This window comes from Archocentrus centrarchus, chromosome 14, assembly GCF_007364275.1.
Source record: "Archocentrus centrarchus isolate MPI-CPG fArcCen1 chromosome 14, fArcCen1, whole genome shotgun sequence".
NCBI lineage: Eukaryota > Metazoa > Chordata > Actinopteri > Cichliformes > Cichlidae > Archocentrus > Archocentrus centrarchus.
The window spans coordinates 31556379-31577108 of NC_044359.1; the positions used below are offsets into that span (position 1 = coordinate 31556379).

General features: G+C 41.1%; 2 protein-coding genes across 2 annotated transcripts; both read left to right on the plus strand.

Moving 5' to 3' along the window:
- Positions 1-681: 681 nt before the first annotated feature.
- On the plus strand, positions 682-1724 carry LOC115792259 (claudin-like protein ZF-A89). Its single transcript, XM_030746729.1, has one exon. It carries the CDS (start codon positions 688-690, stop codon positions 1330-1332), a length of 645 nt encoding a protein of 214 aa, XP_030602589.1. The 5' UTR covers positions 682-687; the 3' UTR covers positions 1333-1724.
- A 17436-nt stretch (positions 1725-19160) lies between these two features.
- LOC115792268 (claudin-like protein ZF-A89) lies at positions 19161-19757 on the plus strand. The gene has a single exon (XM_030746737.1). It carries the CDS (start codon positions 19161-19163, stop codon positions 19755-19757), a length of 597 nt encoding a protein of 198 aa, XP_030602597.1.
- The last annotated feature ends 973 nt before the right edge of the window (positions 19758-20730 follow it).

Consider the following 20730-nt stretch of genomic DNA (forward strand, 5'->3'; position numbering starts at 1 on the left):
AATGTAAAGCACCTTCAAGCAACTGTTTGTTGTGATTTGGCACTATATAAATAAAATTGAATTGAATTGAATTGAATTGAATAGTGTTTCATAGTTTTTAATACACACAGTTAAGAATTTTACACCAAGTTGAAACAGTCTATTCTGTGAGTCTCATGACTGCCATACAACCTGGTGTCCGTTAGTTATTATCAGAATTTGCTTTCTGGATATTTTTTCTGGAGAATTTGCCTGATTTATTTATTTATTTTTTTACATATACTTATTTATAAATACAGGATTACTCTATAAAAATTACTGAAAAACACAGCACTACTAGATATATTGTGTAAAACTGACACTATTACTATTAATAAAAAACAGCATCACCAGGTGTGTTTAAAGCATTGTCCTGAAAAAATGCATTATCAGCCTTTAAAAATTACAGTAAAAAATGGCAAAATAAATTGCAGAATGGTCATTTGAAAGTTGACATTGATTTCCCAGCATCCCTGCTGCCAGATTCTGACTTTAAAGTTTACAGTAGTTTTCTTATTGAGTGTGTTACAGTGTGTGCAAAGCAGTTAACTTCCCACAGGGGAATAAAAAAAGACCACTTCCTGTTCAGCTCATTGCTCAGACATAAATTACTGCAGCAGACATGTAGACATCAGCTTTCGTCTTTGAAGTGATTGACAGAGTTTCATCATGACAGCTGGTGTAAGACAGCTTCTAGGCTTGGTTGTAGCCAGTGTCAGCTTTTTGTGCAGCGTCATCATCTGTGCTCTCCCACAATGGAGAGTCACAAAAAATCAGGATTCCAGAATTAATTATATTCGTGAATTTTCTGAGGGTTTGTGGAAGTTCTGTGAGACCTACAGCTTGAACCTGGTTCACTGCCTTAGGTATGAGAGTCCATATGCGTCAATAACTCAAGACCTGGAGGTTGCCAGGGTGCTCATTGTGATTGCTATCATTGTTGGGTTCACTGGGATCCTGCTTGGTGTTGCTGGGAGCAAGTTCATCAACTTTGTGCCAGATGAAATGAAAAGGAGCAAAATGGCCATGGCTTCTGGAGTTGTTTTATTCATTGCAGGCCTCTTTGTACTAATACCAGTCTGCTGGACCACCAGCACCATCAGTGTTAATTTTGACAATCATCTGTCTCCTGACTCTTCTGGCTCTCCTGACTCTTCTGGCTCTCCTGACTTTTCTGGCTTTCCTGGCTCTCCTGGTACTTTGAAGAGTGAACTGGGAGCCTCCGTCTACATTGGCTGGATCACATCAGGGCTGTGGTTCCTGGGAGGAGGCCTCCTCTGCAGCTCCTTTCTCTGCAGGGATGGGACTGACTAAAACATTAGGTACTCCTATTCTGTATAAGTGCGGCTTTACTTACCTGAATTAAAAAGACGTATGTTTAGACATCTTTAAGTCTATTAGAACAAAACAAATGTTTTACCTTCTCTTTGTCCCTGGAATGAGTAGAATAGCAGAGTTTGAAATGTGAATTTTTTGTTGTTTGAGTGTGTAACTTCTGGATATATTTTGGTACATCTTCCACCATTACAAACACCTTTTCTCTTTTTATTTTATGATTACTTTTCATGTTGATTGCTATTAAAATATGGAAAAAGATTTTTTTTCTGGGATCTGTATGAAAACAAATACATGTGCTTTTAAATCTGCTCTAAAATATGACTGTCGCCAGTGGTTTAAGTCCAGGCCTGATCTTTTGCTACTGTTTCTTTATTAAACTGGTTCAATATTGTTGATGGGATTGCATTTGCTTTTTGCTTATGTTTTATGTTTCTAGCAGAAGTTGTTTGATTTTTTAAAAAGTATGATTACAAGAAAATTAATGCCAAAATAAGATGTATATTCCTAAGCTTTTGATTTTTTTTTGTTGTTGTTGTTTTCCATCTCTTTATGGCTAAATAAACAGAGTGAGGTCTAATTTGTGTTTGTGTTTATGTAGTACATTTTTACTTTTAGTTTGCAAGATGTTAGGAATATGAAAGACAAACTTTGAAACAGTTAGTTTGAAACAGACTAACAAATCTAAATGTGTTAGTTTTTTTTTTTTTAAATTATTTTACATGTGTTGTATGTTCACATCAGGGACACGTCAGATTTTGGACATCAACTCATCTGTTTTGTCAAACGATTGATACCAAATATTTAGACTTTAGTTAGACTTTGTAACTTTAACAGAGCAAATGAGACAGACTGCTTCGAACTTGACCAAAAGGTTTGGTTTGGTGCTGCATTCTTGTTGGTTGGTTTGTGTGGTTGTTTTTTTCAAGAAATGTGTTGTTACAGCGAAACTGATTTTCACACAGGAAATTGTCTTTGCATGCATACGTTGTTCACATGAATTGCACACACAGATACAAAGACCCCTGATCTCACACATGTATTAAGTTCTTAATCAAATCAATTCCCTTCTAATTAAATTCAGCATTTCTTCTTAAGGATCAAAATTAACAATATAACAGCAAAACAAACACCCCCGGCAATGGCAGTGAATCATAAAAACATGTTTTTATCCAGAAAATTTTTCTTCTTTTTGACTAATTTAATGTTGCTTCCAAAATATTCTCAGTGAAGGACAGGAGAGATCAGATTATAGCGTGGCTTGGGGTAAATTTCTGAGGAAGCCAAGTGAGACAATATCCCTAAAATAATGGATTGCACTTTACACACAAATGGCACATACCTTTATATCTGACCAGTGATCCTGTTTTTTTGGTACACACAGCATGGGCTCTCTCACGATGAATAAAAAACAAGCATTCATTTCTAATATTCAGGGCATGACAAAAGTTTCATGTTCATGTCATTATATTCCTGTATTAAACTCCAGTTACATACTGTGCTTTACTTGCTTGATATTGCTTGATATAAAAGTACATCAAATATTCACTGGCCAACATAATAACTAAAAACAGTATCAAGCCTTCAAAGGCTGCGAATAAGACAATCTTTCCAGTCTTCATTTTGATGCAGTGGCCTGAGGAATTTATACATGTGTCGGTGCTGACCATGATATGAATGGATGGACAAAATCTATATATTTTTTAAAAATATATTGTCCATGGCCCAACTTGAACTTTTATTGGACAAAGCTGGAATCCCAATTTTACAGTAACTTCAGGTACTTGTAAATGTGTGTTCAAATACAAATACAAATATTAAGAAATTACGAATACAAAATAAAAGTATGCATACAAACCGTTAAATACAAGTACACGAATCACCTGATACGCACAGACAAACGACAGTTACGCACAAATCAGGTTACACAAAGTGCACAAAGTTTTTTGAGACACATTTCACGCTTTGGAGAGCTCCCAGATTCGTGCGTACATGGTGCGTTTAATAATGTGTAATTCAGGTACGACTGAAGAACAAGAACACTCGTGGATATTAAGGTTGGGCTTCAGTTTCCATGCAGTTATATTTACTAAGTGTAACCCAGTAGAGAAAGTGTCCCCTTTTCTCTTCTTTTATTTATATCAATACACTTATACTCTTTTATTTTGAAAAAAATATTTTATTTTGAAAAGAGGAAGTGTGAGTCCCTCGTTTTAACCTTATTTCCGGTCTCGCTATATGCGGCACTTTGAAATGAAGGTGGCAGGCCGTAGACCCGCTGTGCTGAACACGAAGCTGAAGTTGGTTTCCGATTGCAGCTTCCGATTCGGGAAATGGCTAAAGGGCCATTCCACTTAATTTTTCGCTACCTTCAGCATCTTTAATCTGCTCTAGTTAAAAAAACTACAACACCTACACACTTCAAACTTGGACTAAATTCACTGAGTTATCGATTCTATCACTAGTTAAATAAAACTAATCTAAGTCTGTTAGCAGCAACCAAACAACCAACCCAGTGACATCATGTTTTGTACTGGCACAAGATGGCGCTACACATGCTTTAAAAACTTTAAACACTTAAATCCAGCTTCACAGGCACCATTAAATCTATCATAATTTTTAGAGCAGGGCTCCATAATGTAAATTAGCCTTTATAAATGTAGTGTTTCATGTCAACTTTAAAAAACAAAAAACAAGGGAAAAATAATTACAATCATCCATTTTAAACAAATATTCAGTATCTCCTAAATTAAAATGTATCCAATTAAATTTAAACTATCAGTTTTAATCTCTTTGCAGTGCTGATGAATGTTTTATTACAGTAATTTTTCAACAATTAAAAATAAAAATAGTCTCAAAACCTATTGTCATGCTGCTAGAAAACCTTCAAAACAGGACTGGAAGTGATCTGAATGAGGGGCCATGGCCAAATTCTCACACAGAGACACAGACAGGAACGGGGGGGGTAATATAAAAAGGAAGGAGAAAAATAGGCAGCATGAAGACTGTTTTGAGTCTGGTTCCGAGGTTTGCTTTGGGGCTACATGTTTTGGTCATTTATGTGGTTGTTTCAAGCATGTGTTTCCCACACTACATGCTGCTACAGTGAAACTGCTCTTCACACGGGACATTGTGTTTCTCATCATTCTCCTCCTGTTTCACATGTACATTTTGCATGCACACATCATTCACATGTATTACACACTGGACTCACACATGTATTAAGTTATTAATCAAATTAGATTCACTTTTAATCAAATTAAACTTTTCTTTAGAAGGATGGAGAAATAACAACAAAACAGTCTCTTGGTAGTTGCAGTGCATCATATAAACATGTTTTTTTGTCCAGAGGCTTCTTGTTCTTTTTGCCTTATTAAATGTTGGTTCCAAAATTTTCTCAATGGGTGAATAAAACATGGAGGTTACAGGATGTCATTATGGTGTGACTTGAGGCAAATAATTTATGTGGAAGCCAAGTGAGACCCTAAACTAATGATTATATTTTACATGTGAATGGTGCTCCTGTTTACCAGTGCGCACACAACATAGTCTCTCTCATAATAAATTAAAAATAAAATAATTCAGGGATGTCAAAAGTTTCATATTCACACCATTAATTTCCTGTAGGTTACATGTATCAGACACCAGTTACAAATTTGCTTGAGAGTTTTGTTATTCAAAAATAATGTTCATGCTTTCTTATTGTTTCAAATTAGATCAAATGTTGAGTGCCCAACATTATGACAACAATTAGCACCAAACCATTAGACCATGCAAAAACCCACAATCTATCCAGGTAACCTATAATTGCTAACCACTGTCCCTGTTTTCTGTGGAAACAACCACATTAAAACCACTCAGTGCAGAAGAGAGATGAAGAAGAACGTGCAAGCAGGGTTCTGTGGGTGGACATGTGACTCATGTTTCCTACACTCTCTTTAGTTAAAAGTTTTTTTCTAATTGAGGTTTGATTATTCATTTATTTTAATTTAGGCAGCATGGTGTTGTAGTAGTTAGCATTGTTGCCTCACAGCAAGAAGGTTCTGGGTATTGAATCCACCCTCTGGTCGGAGTTTGCATGTTCTCCCTGTGTCTGTGTGGGATCTCTCCAGGTACTCCATCTTCCTCCCACAGTCCAAAAATGTGCAGTTAGTGGGGCTAGGTTGGTTTGTGATTCTGAAAAAATTGCCCATACAGTAGGTATGAATGTGAGTGTCTGTCTCTCTGTGTTAGCCCTGTGAGAGACTGTCCATGGTGTATCCTGCCTCTTACCCTATGGCAGCTGGGATAGGCTCCAGTCCCCCCATGACCCTGAATTGGATGGAAAATCGATGATTTTCATTTGTTATGTATTGTAATATTTATCATCGTTGTTAAGGCATTTTTGATCAAGGTATACATTAGGCTGGCATCTGGTGGCAGTACCAAAACTGTTGTGGGCCAGCACAGGGCCACCAGTGTTCCTGCAGCTGGCCTCATGCTGGCCCATGTGTGGGCCAACGCTGGTAAACCAGATCTAACACAAACCCCACTAACACAAGGTTATCAAGATGGGTGAAAACTCTTTCTTAGGAAGATGTAAGCCCAATATGTGACTGACTAATTATCCCTTTGAGTGACCACCTTTTTCTGTCTATAACCAGACAGATAACCCAGACTGTGGTGTCCTTGGGCTCTGGCCAGAATTGTACTTCCAACCCAGGACCTGGAAACATTCACAGGGATGGTACTGGACTACATTAAGTTCTGTATCGGAAATGTGACTGTTAGCAAAAACATCAGGGTCTTCCCTGATGTTAGCAAAAACATCAGGGTCTTAACTAACCAGAAACTCTGGATTAACAGCCAGGTCCATTCACTCCTCAAAATCCACAATGCTGCCTTCAGGTCAGGTGACAGAACTCTGTACAGTGCTGCTCGAGCTGACCTGAAAAGAGGAATTTAAAAAGCCAAGGCAGACTACAGAAGGAAAACAGAGTCCCATCTGTCCAACAATAACACATGGGAGGTGTGGCAGGTGAAGAAATGTAAGTAACATGAGTGTTGCTGCTTAAGCCTTTAGGTTTCTGCGTTTTCGTTTATCGAACAGGAATGACATTCAACAACGGAATAAGGAGTCCAATTATTAAATTTAATAAAGCCATTTTAAACAGTTTTACAGATTAATCTGGATCAGGACTGCATCTCATCCCCGTGTGGGATGGCATGAAATTCCGACTTCTTCTAATTCAACTTACAGTTTCATATAGTCACAGCTTATAAATCTTGGTTACATCATATACAAAACAAAATGTGGAAAACAGAGAATTTCAACCTCGAAGTCTCCATTTCTATCACTGTGTAGTCTCCATCAGTGTGGTTCGTTGCCCAGTGAGAACACAAAGTTCCTGATGACACTAAACATTATAAGCTTCTGTATTTTTAAGCAGTTATATTTATCTTCCAGTCTAAGACAAATTTCTCAGGTAAATAAATGTATATAAGGTATACATATGGCATATACCATGAGTATATTCCTTCACAGGCATTCACAACATCGCAAACTTCAGAGGCTGTGATGTGACAGCAGGAGACCTGTGTGTGTCACTAGCAGAGGAACTTAACTGTTTCTTTGCTCACTTTAAGACACCTCAGGACCACCCATCTGCTCCGGCCCTGCTCCCCCCACCGGGCTCCAGCTCCACTCCACTCCACTCACTGTCCAGGAGCATGAGGCACGACGCGTGCTCTTGGCAGTGAACCCCAGGAAAGCTGCTGGACCAGACAGAGTACCTGGCAAGGTGATCAGACCTTCAATTCAGAGAGGAGACACTAGGGAGAGGAGACACTAGGTCAGAGGAGACTATGCTGTAGTCACGCGAGACTTTGTGAATCTCGGCAGTATCGTTAATGGCGGCGTGACTCTATCAGCAAACATTTGCGTGATTAGCCTTTTTTTTTTTCGCCAATTTATAACTAGACAGGCTTAAAACCAAAAAATATAGGTAGTTTCTTAGCCTAACTTAAATTATTTTCAACAATCTGGAGGACGGTGAAGAGGACCTGGATAGTTTGCTGCGGTACATCGACGGGTGTTTTGAGCGAGTCGTCATGGGGAAAACAGACAAGACGCCGACTCCCTCCACCAGCAAAGCAACGCCGTCCACAAAAAGAAGCCGCCCAGAAGATTCCCCAGAGGCAACTTCGCCACCCACCACCAATATTGTGGACATTCTGGAGTCCATTAATAACAAATTGTCCAGCTTTGACGCCCGCTTGGCCCTGGTTGAAATCCTTCACAAGGAGTTTCAGGCCCTGCGGGAGTCAGTCGAGTTCAGCCAGCATCAGGTGGAAACACTGGCTGCTGAAAACGCTGTCCTCAGAGAGTCGGTGAATTCCCTCACCGAGGAAACGACCCGGCTCTCAGAAGAAAATAAGAAAATTAAAGAATCGATTATCGAGCTTCAGGCCCGCAGCATGAGAGAAAATCTTGTGTTTTCAGGTATCCCGGAGAAGGCAGAGGAGGACCCGGAGGCTACAGTGAAGGAATTTATCCAAACTCACCTGAAGCTCCCGGAGGACGCCGTGAAGACCATCGCCTTCCATAGAGTCCACCGCCTGGGAGGGAAGCGACCCGGAGCACGCAGACCCAGACCGATCGTGGCCAAATTCGAACACTTCAAAGAAAAAGAGCTGGTGAAGAGCCGCGGCCGGGAGCTGAGAGGGACGGACTTCAGCGTCAACGACCAGTTTCCAAAGGAGATTCTGGAGCGACGCAAGGCTCTATTCCCCATCCGGAAGAAGCTCATGCAGGAAGGCTCCCGGGCTGTCATCGCCGTGGACAAACTGTATGTAAACGGACAGCTTTACCGAGACAAAAACACCACGCCATGGCTCTGCTGATCGATCAGGTGATCTGTGTCCATATTAACGTTCTTTTCTGAGTTTTTTTTTTCTCAACCATCTAAACAGTACCATTAAATAGTCTAAATCTGTCTAAGTAGTACCATTAACGCCGACGAGTCAGCATAGTACCGTGATCGTTTGTTTGTTTGTTTGTTCTGTTTTGTTTCCCCCTCATCTAATTTCATTCTTATGTCACTTAGGTCACTTTTTACACGTCTTTTTTCTTTCTGCACTCAGCAATATGTTTACGTCACTTACAATGCTACAGTTTACTACACTAACATACAGCGCAGATGCACACACACCAACATACAGCGCACATACACACGCACACATCAATATAAAGGGCACACGCCAACATACAGAACATATGTACACACACACACACATCCTTAGTGAGCACACAACAGTCCATCAGTTAGTTTAAATATGAGCACACTCAGATTTGTCTCATGGAATGTGCACGGGGCTGGTTCGAGGGAAAAGAGACTAAAAATTTTTAATCGGTTAAAAGACTTAAAAGCAGATGTTGTTTTTCTACAGGAGACACATGTGTCCAAAACATCTGTGCTCACTCTTTCCTCTCCACAGTTCCCTCACACGTACTCAGCCTGCTATAACTCCAAACAAAGAGGTGTAGCTATATTGATTAACAAGAAGATAAACTTTAACATTAGCAACAGTACAATAGACCCTGAAGGTAGATTTATAATACTTAATTTATCTATACAGAATACAGATTTATGTATTGCTAGTATATATGGACCAAATGTTGATGACCCCTCCTTCTTTCATGCTTTGTTCACTTCACTCTCAGATCACTCTGACACCACACTTGTAATAGGAGGAGACTTCAACCTGGTACTTAATGCAGATATTGACAGGCTCAGTGCAGCAGTGAGTCAGAGGAACTGGCAGTCTGCAGACATTCTTAAACAGTACATGAAGGATTTTGGACTTTGCGATGCTTGGCGTTCACATCACCCTACTTTGAGAGATTATAGTTATTTCTCACCAGTACACAAATCTCATTCCCGCTTAGATTACTTTTTAGTTAGCAGCTCCATAATGATGGATATCACAGACACTCAGATTCACCCTATCACTATTAGCGATCATGCACCGGTGTCTATGTCTCTGACACAGAAAAGAGTCACACCACCAATCAGGAACTGGAGATTTAATACATCATTACTTAAAGAAGAAGATTTTATTAATTATTTCAAAAAGGAATGGTCAGCATACTTAGAATATAATGATATTCCAGGAATATCACCATGTGTTATTTGGGAAGCAGGAAAGGCAGTAATGCGGGGCAAAATAATATCTTACTGCTCGCATAGGAAAAATAAAGAAAAAGCACTTGTGTTAGAATTAGAACAAAAAATTAAATCTTTAGAAACTGCCTATGCCGCTTCACCACATGAACATACAATTATCAGCCTGAGGAAACTGAAACTGGAGCTAAATGAAATAATTGATAAAAGGACACAATTTATGTTGCAGAGGCTGCGTTTGGAAAACTTTGAGCATGGAAATAAATCTGGAAAATTCCTGGCCAAGCAATTAAAACTGAATAAAGAAAAAACAGCTATTTTTTCTATTAAAGACTCGACTGGTATTATTACTCATGACCCACAACAAATAAATAACTCTTTCAGAGACTTCTATGAAGCCTTATATTCACCACAGATTAACCCATCTGATACTGAAATTGAAGAATTTCTTAATAATATAAATCTACCAAAACTAAATGACAGCCAGGCTGCAGCTCTGGATTTACCTCTTTCATTGTCTGAACTTAGTGAAGCCCTACAGCATCTCCCAAATAATAAAGCCCCAGGCCCAGATGGTTTTCCAGCCGAGTTTTATAAAGAATTTTGGTCTGAGCTAGCTCCCATTTTTTTCAGAATGGTAACTCAGATTCAGAGTGATCACATCTTATCTCCAACCTTAAACTCTGCTAACATTAGCCTGCTTCTTAAACCAGGCAAAGACCCCACACTCCCATCCAGCTACAGGCCAATCTCTCTCATTAATGTAGATCTTAAAATAATTTGCAAAGCCCTTGCCAAAAGATTAGAAAGTATTACTCCATTTATTGTACATCCAGATCAAACAGGCTTTATCAAGGGTCGGCACTCAGCCAATAATACACGTCGACTGATAAATATAATAGACTATTGTTCTATTAACAAATTAGAGACGACAATCGTGTCTTTAGATGCAGAGAAGGCATTTGATCGGGTAAATTGGAAATTCTTACTAGCAGTTCTGCAAAAATTTGGATTCGGTTCATCCTTTATAAACTGGATCAGAACACTACACAGCTCTCCGAATGCGCGTGTTAGGACAAATGATCTCATTTCACAAAGTTTCAGTCTGCAGAGGGGCACTAGGCAGGGCTGCCCACTCTCTCCCTCTCTTTTTGTAATTTTCATTGAGCCGCTAGCAGCAGCAATCCGTCAAAATGTAAATATTAAAGGGATTCAAACTGAAAATATGGACCATAAACTTAGCCTTTATGCTGATGATGTATTACTTTTCCTTGGGAATTCACAAGGCTCTCTTTTGAAGACTATCACACTGATAGATAAGTTCTCATCTATATCTGATTACTCTATCAATTGGAGTAAATCAACAGTTTTGCCTCTGAATTGTAATTTCCAGAGAACCTCTAGGACCCCACTAAAGTCAGGAAATATTAGATATTTAGGCATAAATTTTTCCGCCAGGCTCTCAGACTTGGTACGATTAAATCATATCCCCTTATTAAAAACAATAGAGGATGATCTCACACGTTGGAACAGTTTACCTATATCACTCATGGGGAGAGTTGCTGCCATTAAAATGATGGTTTTACCAAAAATTAATTATCTATTTTCATTGATCCCTAATAAACCTACTCTTCCTTGGTTTAAGTCACTAGATTCAAACATCTCAAAATTTTTATGGAAAAACAAACCGTCAAGAATAAGCTTAAAAACTTTACAAAAGCCAAAACACAGTGGAGGTCTAGAATTACCAAACTTTTATTACTATTTCTTAAGCAGTAGATTGCAGTATATTTCAAAGTGGATCAAATCCAATTCATTAGACAACCCATGGCTGGATCTAGAACAGGCGTTTTGTGGAAAAATAAAAATCTCAGATTTACCTTTCATTAGTTCCAGTATTAAACATCATAACTGCTATAAAGTCCTGGTGGGAATTTTTAAAAATAACTAAGTCTTCACTCATCCCCTGTAAACTAACACCCATTTGGAACAATCCAGATATTTGTCAGAAAAAGAAAATGCTGAATTTTCCGTTATGGCGTGATAAGGGTATAAATAACTTAGAACATATTATCCAAGATGGAAATTTTATCACGTTCCAAGAACTTATATCAAAATATAGAATTGGCAACGGTAGATTTCTGGAATATCAACAAGTTAAGTCCGTCCTACAGGGAAGATTTAACCTTAATCAATTGAATCTAGAAATGCCTACTTGGGTAACAGAATTTCTTAACCTCTGTACCCCAAAATTGTTATCAAAATTATATAAATTATTAATAAAAACTGATGATTCAGTTTCCCTCCCAATTACAAAATGGGAGCGTGATCTTTCTGTCAACCTGGATCAAAATTTATGGACAGAAATATGTTTAAATATCTTCAAAATGACTAAAAGACCCCAAATACAACTTGTACAATATAAGATTCTCCATAGAACATACTACACTGGACAAAGGATGTTCCAAATGGGCCTTACACACTCAAACATATGCACCCACTGTACAAGCAATTCAGAGGATAATCATCTACACGCTCTGTGGTCTTGTGTACCAGTTCAGAGATTTTGGCAGAGGATTTGTGAAGATCTATCCATATGGTTTAGCTGTCATATCCCAACTTCCCCCAGACTATGCATCTTAGGTGATGTCAGTGAATTAATTATGGAGTTAAATATATCACACATAGTTCTTACTGCCTTGTGCATCGCTAAGAAGATGATCCTCATGAACTGGAAGACAAAAAATAAACTATGTATTACTCAGTACAGAAATTTATTAGTAGATCATGTTAGTTTAGAGAGAATGTCTGCTTCTTCTAAAAACAAATTGGAGGAATTTGACTCTCTTTGGTTCCCACTGCTCAGCTCCATTACTTAGTGGGGGTGGTGGGCTGCAGGCTCTGCTCCTGATGTGCTTTGTGGGGGGGTGGGGGGGGACTCCGGGGGCCTGGGTAGCTGGTAGCCTCCTGAGGCTGGGGTCCTGGGGCGACCTTCTGGTGATGTCTGTGTGCCTGTCCTGGTTGATGGTGGTGGGGGCTTGGATGGTGCTGCCTTCGGTCCTGGGGTGTGGGCGGGGTGCTTGGGGGGGTGGTGCCGGCCCTCGGTCGGTTGGCTGGTCTTCCCTGTATGGCTTGGGGGCTGGGGTCTGGGGCCCCGGCACTGGGGCCGCGCCGGCTCCCGGTGGGCCCCCCCTGGCGCGGGGGGGGCCTCTGCTGTCCCGGCCGCGCCGCCGGGTGGGGTGGGTTGGCCTGACGTCGGGATGTCCGGTCTACGCTTTTGGGGCCCTGGGGTGCCTGCATTGCAGGGGGGTGGGGTGGGGGATGGGGCCGCGGTGGGGTGGTTGGGGGGGACTGGGCACTGCATTTCCATGCCCAGGCCAGTATGTCCTGGCGCCTGTTTGTGTCTATTGTTGAGTGAATGGGCATCTAGGAGGAGCGGGCCGCCCTCTGCGGTGGGGGCGAGGGCGCCAACCTCGGGTGCTGCAGTACTCCGGGATGCTGTCACCGCGGCCCCGGGCTCACCTCCCCCTGCCCTGTGCTGGGGTGTGGGAGGTCGGGGTGCCTATTGAGCCAGCGGACAGCTGGCTCTCTTCTTCCAGGATTTTTCCTGGTCATATGCCCCCCCCCCCCCCTCCCCCTCCCCATACACAAACACACACACACACACACACAGAATACACATCACTCACAGATGTAGGATGGAGAGGCCACGTGGAGAGCTGCACCACCACTTGCCTCTCCGTTTTAATTGCACTTTAGTCATTATAACTCACAACACATACACACTTACAACCTGATACACATAGGACCTTTGGGGCAGGCATGTTCCTCAGAGGTTGATGAGATGGGCCGCTGAGGTGGCCCCACTCGGATCCTCGTCACTGTCTGTCTCCAAATTTTATTTGCACTTTAGACATGGAGGGTTTTGGGGGGCAGTGTGGGCAAGCGCTGACGACCAACAGTTGGCGCTTGTGGCATAACTGTCCCCTCAATTTTAACTGCACCCTATACACCTCATTCACTCACAAACATTAACACATAGACCTACAAGTTGGGGAGGAGGAGGGGTGGATGGGTCATCTTACACCCCGATTTCTTGCGTCTCGCCCGGGGTAGGGGTCGGGTGGTTCCTTGGGGACCGGGCTGGTGGCGTCCTGGGGTCGCTGTTGGCCCTGGGGTGGTTTCCACTTGCCCCGCCTTCAGAGGGTGGGTAGCTATGGATGAATGTGTGTCTTTGTGTATTTGTCACCGTCTCCGTGAGTATGGGTGGGTGAGTGAATGTGTATGTATGGCATATCTGTGTGTGGGTAAGTATGTATGGGCATGTATGAGTATCTGTGTATAAATGTGTACACGGGTGTCTGGGTGTGTTTGTATGTATGGCTGGACCTGGACCTGGGCCTTGTGCCTTGCCTCCTGGCCGCTCCTTGCTGGTTGCCTCCTCCCCCCTACCCCCCTGGGATGGGGGTGCCTCGGGGTTCCTGGGTGGGGCTGGGTGTTCTGGCGTGGGTGCTGGCCTGCCCCCCTTGGGGGTGCGGTGCGGGGCTGCGTTGGCTTCTTCGGCGTGGGGGGGGGCTCTGTGGAGGGTCGGGCGGTCCTTGGGTGCCGTGGGCCCGGGAGCCCTGCCGCCAGCCAGTGCAGGGGGCTGGCCGCTGGGGGGGGGCTGGCTTCTCATCGCCTTGGGTTCCCTGGAGCCCTCGCTCCTCGACTGGGGGGGCTCCGTCTGAGACCACCCTCTCCCGTCTGCTGGGGTAGGTGTGCGGTTGTCTTTGGACTGAGTGGCCGGGGGTCTTCCTGGCTCTTGGTGGGCTGCTGGTGGCCTGGGGTTCCGGGGGCTTTCCGTACCTGCCTCTGGCTTCTGATGGGTGGAGCTGCAGCGTTTTGCCCTCATTGGTAAGTACCATGACAGTTCCATGACACAGACACAAACATGACACAGACACAAACGCCCACTCAATCACAACTCAACAAAATTGTTGGTGTGCGTAACATGCTTTGTTAGTTTTGTTTTTCACACACAAATTTATTTTTGCAAGTATTGATAGTATTTTTTTATATGTTAAAGTGATGAACTATCTGATTAATAGACTTGTGCTCTTTCCCCTTTTTTTTTTTTTGCTCCCTTTCTCTCTCCCTTTTTCTTCTCTTTATTTTCCTCTTCTTCAGCCTGTCAGCTCTGGCTGCTACATAGTATGTGGAAAAATAACTCAGATAAATAAAATAAAGGGTTAAAACATCAACAAGAAGAGCCTATTGAGAACCTATAGAGCTCATCTTGAAATAGCAAATATGTTTGGCACAACAACGCATTCAGATCACAGTTCTGCTTGCAAGATCTACCAGACATGACAGGCTTTAAAAAAAAAAAAAAAAAAAAAAAGGTGATCAGACCGTGTACCCACCAGCTCACCCTGATTCTAACCAGGATTTTCAACCTCTCCCTGGCCCAAACAGTCACCCCCCTGCATAAAAACAGCCACAATCATCCTCATGCCCAAAAGGTCATCCATCACCAGACTAAATGATTACCTGCATCAGCAGAGCCAAAAACATCATCAAGGACAGCTCCCACCCTGGCTTTGAACTGTCTGACCTGCTGCCCTCTGGCAGGAGCTACAGGAGCATCAAAGCCAGAACAAACAGACTCAAGAACAGTTTCTTCACCAGAGCAATCACCACCCTGAACTCACACATTCACCCAGTCTAACTGTGCAACACCCACATCTCTGTGCAATATTATATTATTCATACTGAACAATATCTATCGCTCCTATATTGTGTAATATCCAATATTCATTCACCAAGTGCAATACTCACCATCTTCATTATTATATGTAAACAATTATTTTATTTTTTACAATGTATATATTTTTATACTTTCTCTTGTATTTTCAATGTATTTTCAATACATTTTATTTTCTGTATCTATTTTTATACATTTTATCTTCAGTATATTTTATACATACTGTTTTATTTTCTGTATATTTTAAATTATATTCAATTATTATATTTTTATTTTAGGAAGTTTGACTTTCTATTGCATGGCACTGAACAGGAGTGGCCCTCCAATCTCATTGTACATCCTGTATAATGACAATAAAGGTATTCTAATTCTAATTCAGTAGTAGTTCTTTGATGAGAATAAATTCTTTTCAAAGCCATTTCCAGTGTGAGTGTGGTGGTTTTCTGCTGGACACCATTAGAACTATTTTCTTATATTAAGGCAGATTTGGCTCACTTTTAACATATATGCATATCAGTCCACAAGCATCAAGTGTAACTCACTGTGAAAGTCACATATTCTGTCTGGAAACTCTGCATTTGCATCTGCTGTGAATACATCTCTCACATTTCAGTGATACTGAACAAATTTATATTCCTTTAATTACACTGAAACAGCTTGTTTAGTGATTCTGTTGGTATGATGTCACAGAGCTCTGAATGAAGAGTTGACACTGAAATTAAGATTACCACAGAACACAAGAGATCGTTTTTTTTTTTTTGGGTTGTTTTTTTTTTTTTTCTTTTTTAAAAGCACTGATCACTTTGTAAACCCTTGAATTCATCATTTACACCAATAATTCTGAATTTCCAAAATCATTAAATGTTTTAGATTTTCTTTGTACTGTGTTTGAGAAACACTGTGAACATGACAGACTTTTCAACCTGGGTGTGGAATTTTGACATAGTTCATACAAACCTCACAATGAAAAGTATAACATTCTTTTTCAAACAAGGTGAGTGAAATGCACACCCCCTTCGCTATATTTATTTACTGTTGACTGAACTGCTTGTAAATGTGTTTGCATTTTTTTTTTATATTGTTAGGTTGCATATTGGTTCTCACATGGCTGAATTTAGCTGCATGTTTTAGTCCACTGAAGGAGTGGTTTTAACGTAGTTGTTTCAACATAGAAAATGAGGACAGTGGGCAACAGTTGTGGTTGCAGTGTGGTTACACCACATCAATGAATTCCTGAAACAGATTAAAGATGCTGATTCTCAATGTGCAGCCAAACCAGATCCTGGCCTTTATAATGATTGTGTTAAACTCCAAACCGATTTTAACCTGAGTATCTCTACGGCAGTGCTACTTCAGTTAATCAGGACAAGGCAGTGTTTTTTTAAATCTGGCGACAAAGCTGGAAAACTCCTAACTTTCCAAGCACAAACAGAGGCAACCTCCAAACTAATCCCATCCATCAGATCAGCTACAGGGGAGATTCTTTCAGATCCTGGCAAGATAACCCTGAACCATCCCTTAGTTATGCTGCTATAGGCCTAGTCTGCTGGGGGGTTCACATAATGCACTGTTTCTTCTCATTCACCTTATTTACTTTGTTTATACTCCACTCTGCATTTAATCATTAATTGATATTAATCTCTGGCTCTCTTCCACAGCATGTCTTTCTCTCCCCTCAGCCCAACCGGTCGCGGCAGATGACTGCCCCTCCCTGAGCCTGGTTCTGCTGGAGGTTTCTTCCTGTTAAAAGGGAGTTTTTCCTTTCCACTGTCGCCAAGTGCTGCTCATAGGGGGTCGTTTTGACTGTTGGGTTTTCTCTGTATTATTGTAGGATCTTTACCCACAATACAAAGCGCCTTGAGGCGACAGTTTGTTGTGATTTGGCGCTATATAAATAAAATTGAATTGAATTGAATTGAAATAAACGAAACATTTACATCGTTTTATTCAGAATTGTATACCTCAGTCTCACCACCCTCTTCACATGAGATACTTAATGGCATCGACTTTCCATGGATATATGAGGAATTAATGAGCGGTCTAAGATGGATACACCATATCCATCTTTATGAACAGCTGCCGTACCATACTGTGATACAGTACATCAGCAGGCTCTCAATGGATGAGCGGTAGAAGGTCAGCAGCAGGTTTGAGTCCAAGTTGTTCTTCCTGAGGACCTTCAGGAAGTGAAGTCGCTGCTGAACCTTCTTGATAACAGCTGTGATGTTATCTGACCAAGAAAGATCAGCAGAGATGAGGACACTGAGAAACCTGAAGGTGTGGACCCTCGTTGATGTAGAGGGGAGCTGGGTCAGTCCTGTGCTTCCTGAAGTTGATGATGATTTCTTTGGTTTTCATGGTGTTCAGTGCAGGTTGTTCTCTGAACACCAGGCTGTCAACTTCAAGACCTCCTCTCTGTAGGCTGCCTCGTCTCCCCTTGAGATGAGTCCGACCACTGTGGTGTCGTCAGCAAATTTGACGATGAGGTCGTTACTGTGGGCCGGACTGCAGTCATGGGTGTAGAGGCAGTACAGGAAGGGGCTCAGCACACAGCCCTGTGGGGAGCCAGTGCTCAGTATGCAGGTGAAGGAGAGATGGGGGCCAAGTCCCAGAGTCTGGGGCCGGTTGGTTAAGAAGTCCTTTATCCAGGAACATGTGAGAGGGGGGGAGGCCCAGGGTGTGCAGTTTGGTGGTGAGAATATCTGGGATGATTGTGTTGAACGCTGAGCTGTAATCCACAAAGAGCATGCGAGTGTAGCTCTGCTGCTGCTCCAAGTGGCTCAACACAGAGTGGAGAGCTACAGCGATGGCGTCCTCTGTGGATCTGTTTGCACAATATGCAAACTGATGGGTGTCGAAAGTGTGTGTGTGTGTGTGTGTGTGGGGGGGGGGGGGGGGGGGGGGTCTTTGATGTGCTGGAGAACCAGCCTCTCAAAGCACTTCATGATTACCGGTATGAGGGCCACAGGGCGGTAATCATTTAGTCTGGTGATGGGTGTACACTGCCTCTCGCCCTATGTCAGCCGGGATAGACTCCAGCCCCCCCGCGACGAGGGCACCTAAAATTATGCACCTGCCTAATTTTGTTTAAATAATTATTGCACACTTTCTGTAAATACTATAAACTTCATTTCACTTCTCAAATATCACTGTGTTTGTCTGATATATTTAACTGAAATTGCTGATCTGAAAAACCAATGATTCATGAAGGACAATCATGAAATGTATCAGGGGTGCCCAAACTTTTGCATACCACTGTATAAATAAAATTGAATTGAACTGAACTGAATAGTGTTTCATAGTTTTTAATACACACAGTTAAGAATTTCACACCAAGTTGAAAGAGTCTATTCTGTGCATCTGTGGTTTACATAACAGTCCCATGACTGCCATGAAACCTGGTGTCCATTAGTTATTATTAGAATTTGCTTTCTGGATATTTTTCTCAAGAATACGCTTGATTTTTTTTTTTTTTTTTTTAGGTATGATAATTTATAAATACAGGATTACTCTATAAACATTACTGAAAAACACAGCACCACTAGATATATCATGTAAAATTGATATTACTTTAAAAAAACAGTATCACCAGGTATTTTTAAAGCAGTGTCCTGTTAAAAAAAGGCGTTATCAGCCTGTAAAAAATTACAGTAAAAGCTGCAAAATTAATTGCAGAATGGTCATTGACATCGATTTGCCAACAGCCCTGCTGCCAGATTTTGACTTAAAAGTTCACAGTGGATTCATTATTGAGTGTGTTACAGTGTGTGCGAGGCAGTTAACTCCCCCTCTGAGAATAAAAAAAGACCACTTCCTGTTCAGCTTGTTGCTCAGAGATAAATTACTGCAGCTGTCATTTAGACATCAGCTTTCTTCTTTGAAGAGATCGACAGAAATTCATCATGACAGCTGGTGTAAGAGAGCTTCTAGGTTTGGTCATGGCCAGTGTCAGCTTTTTGGGGAGCATCATCATCTGTGCTCTCCCACAATGGAGAGTCACAAAAATCCAGGATTTAAGAAGTGATGATTTTTATGTGTTATCTGAGGGTTTGTGGAAATTCTGTTATACCACCAGAACATATGACTCAGTGCCTGAGTGCAGGACATATGACAGTGAATATGTATCAATAACCCAAGACCTGGAGGTTGTCAGAGTGCTTATTGTCATTGGCATCATTGTTGGGTTCATTGGGATCCTGCTTCGTGTTGTTGGGAGCAAGTTCTTCAACTTTGTGCCTGATGACATGAAAAAGAGCAAAATGGTCATGGCTTCTGGAGTTGTTTTACTCATTGCAGGGCTCTTTGTACTAATATCAGTCTGCTGGATCACCAACACCATCAATGATAATTTCGAGAATGATCTATCTCCTAGCTCTCTTGACTTTCTGAAGAGGAAGCTGGGAACCTCGGTCTACATTGGCTGGATCACCACAGTGCTGTGGTTCCTGGGAGGCGGCCTCCTCTGCAGCTCCTTTCTCTGCACGGATGGGACTGACTAAAGCATTGGGTATTCTTAGTCTAAGTGAGGCTTTACTTACATAAATTTAAAAGACCTATGTTTAAATATCTCTTAGTCTATTAGAACAAAACAAATGTTTAAGTTTTACTTCATTTTTGTCTGTGGAATGAGTAGAATAACAGTGCAGTTTGAGTGTGTAACATTCTTCTGGATATATTTTCTTGCATCTTGTACCTTTACAAACACCTTTTCTATTTTGATTTTATGATTACTCTTCATGTTGATTGCTATTAAAATATGAACATGTTTTTTGTTTTTTTTTTTGGATCTGTATGAAAACAAATGCATGTGCTTTTAAATCTGCTCTAAAACCTGACTGTAGCCAGTGGTTTAAGTCCAGGCCTGATCTTTGGCTACTGTGTCTTAATTAAACTGGTTCAGTATTGTTAATGGGTTGCATTTGCTTTTTGCTTTGGTTTTATGTTTCTAGCAGAATTTGTTTGATTTTTTTTAAAAGTATGATTGTGTACAAGAAAATTTATATCAAATTTAGATGCACATTTCTAAGCACGAGATTACGCCTTTTTTTTTATATCTCTTTACAGCTAAATAAACAGAGTAAGAATGAATTTGTGTTTGCATTTACGTAGTACTTCCTGATTATAAAAGACTGACTTTTGTACATTTTTCAATTAATATGCAAGATTGTTAAAAATTTTGCTTTGTATTTTTTTGATTAATATACATTTCTGAAGAAATCTAAATGTTTTTGCATTATTTGTTATTTCACCTGTTGCAGGTACATGTCAGATTCTGCACATCAACTCATCTGCTTTGTCAAATGATCAGTACCAAGTATTTTGACTTTATTTAGATTTTGTAATCTTACCAGAGCAAATGAGACAGATTGTTTTGAGCCTGGTTTGGTTTGGTGCTGCATGCATGTCGGTTGGATTGCATTGTTGTATTTCTCAAGCTATGTGCTGATACAGTGAAACTCACAATGGAACACA

Coding starts and splice junctions, on each gene's coding strand:
- LOC115792259 (XM_030746729.1), top strand. CDS start 688: ATGACAGCTGGTGTAAGACAGCTTCTAGGCTTGGTTGTAGCCAGTGTC.
- LOC115792268 (XM_030746737.1), top strand. CDS start 19,161: ATGACAGCTGGTGTAAGAGAGCTTCTAGGTTTGGTCATGGCCAGTGTC.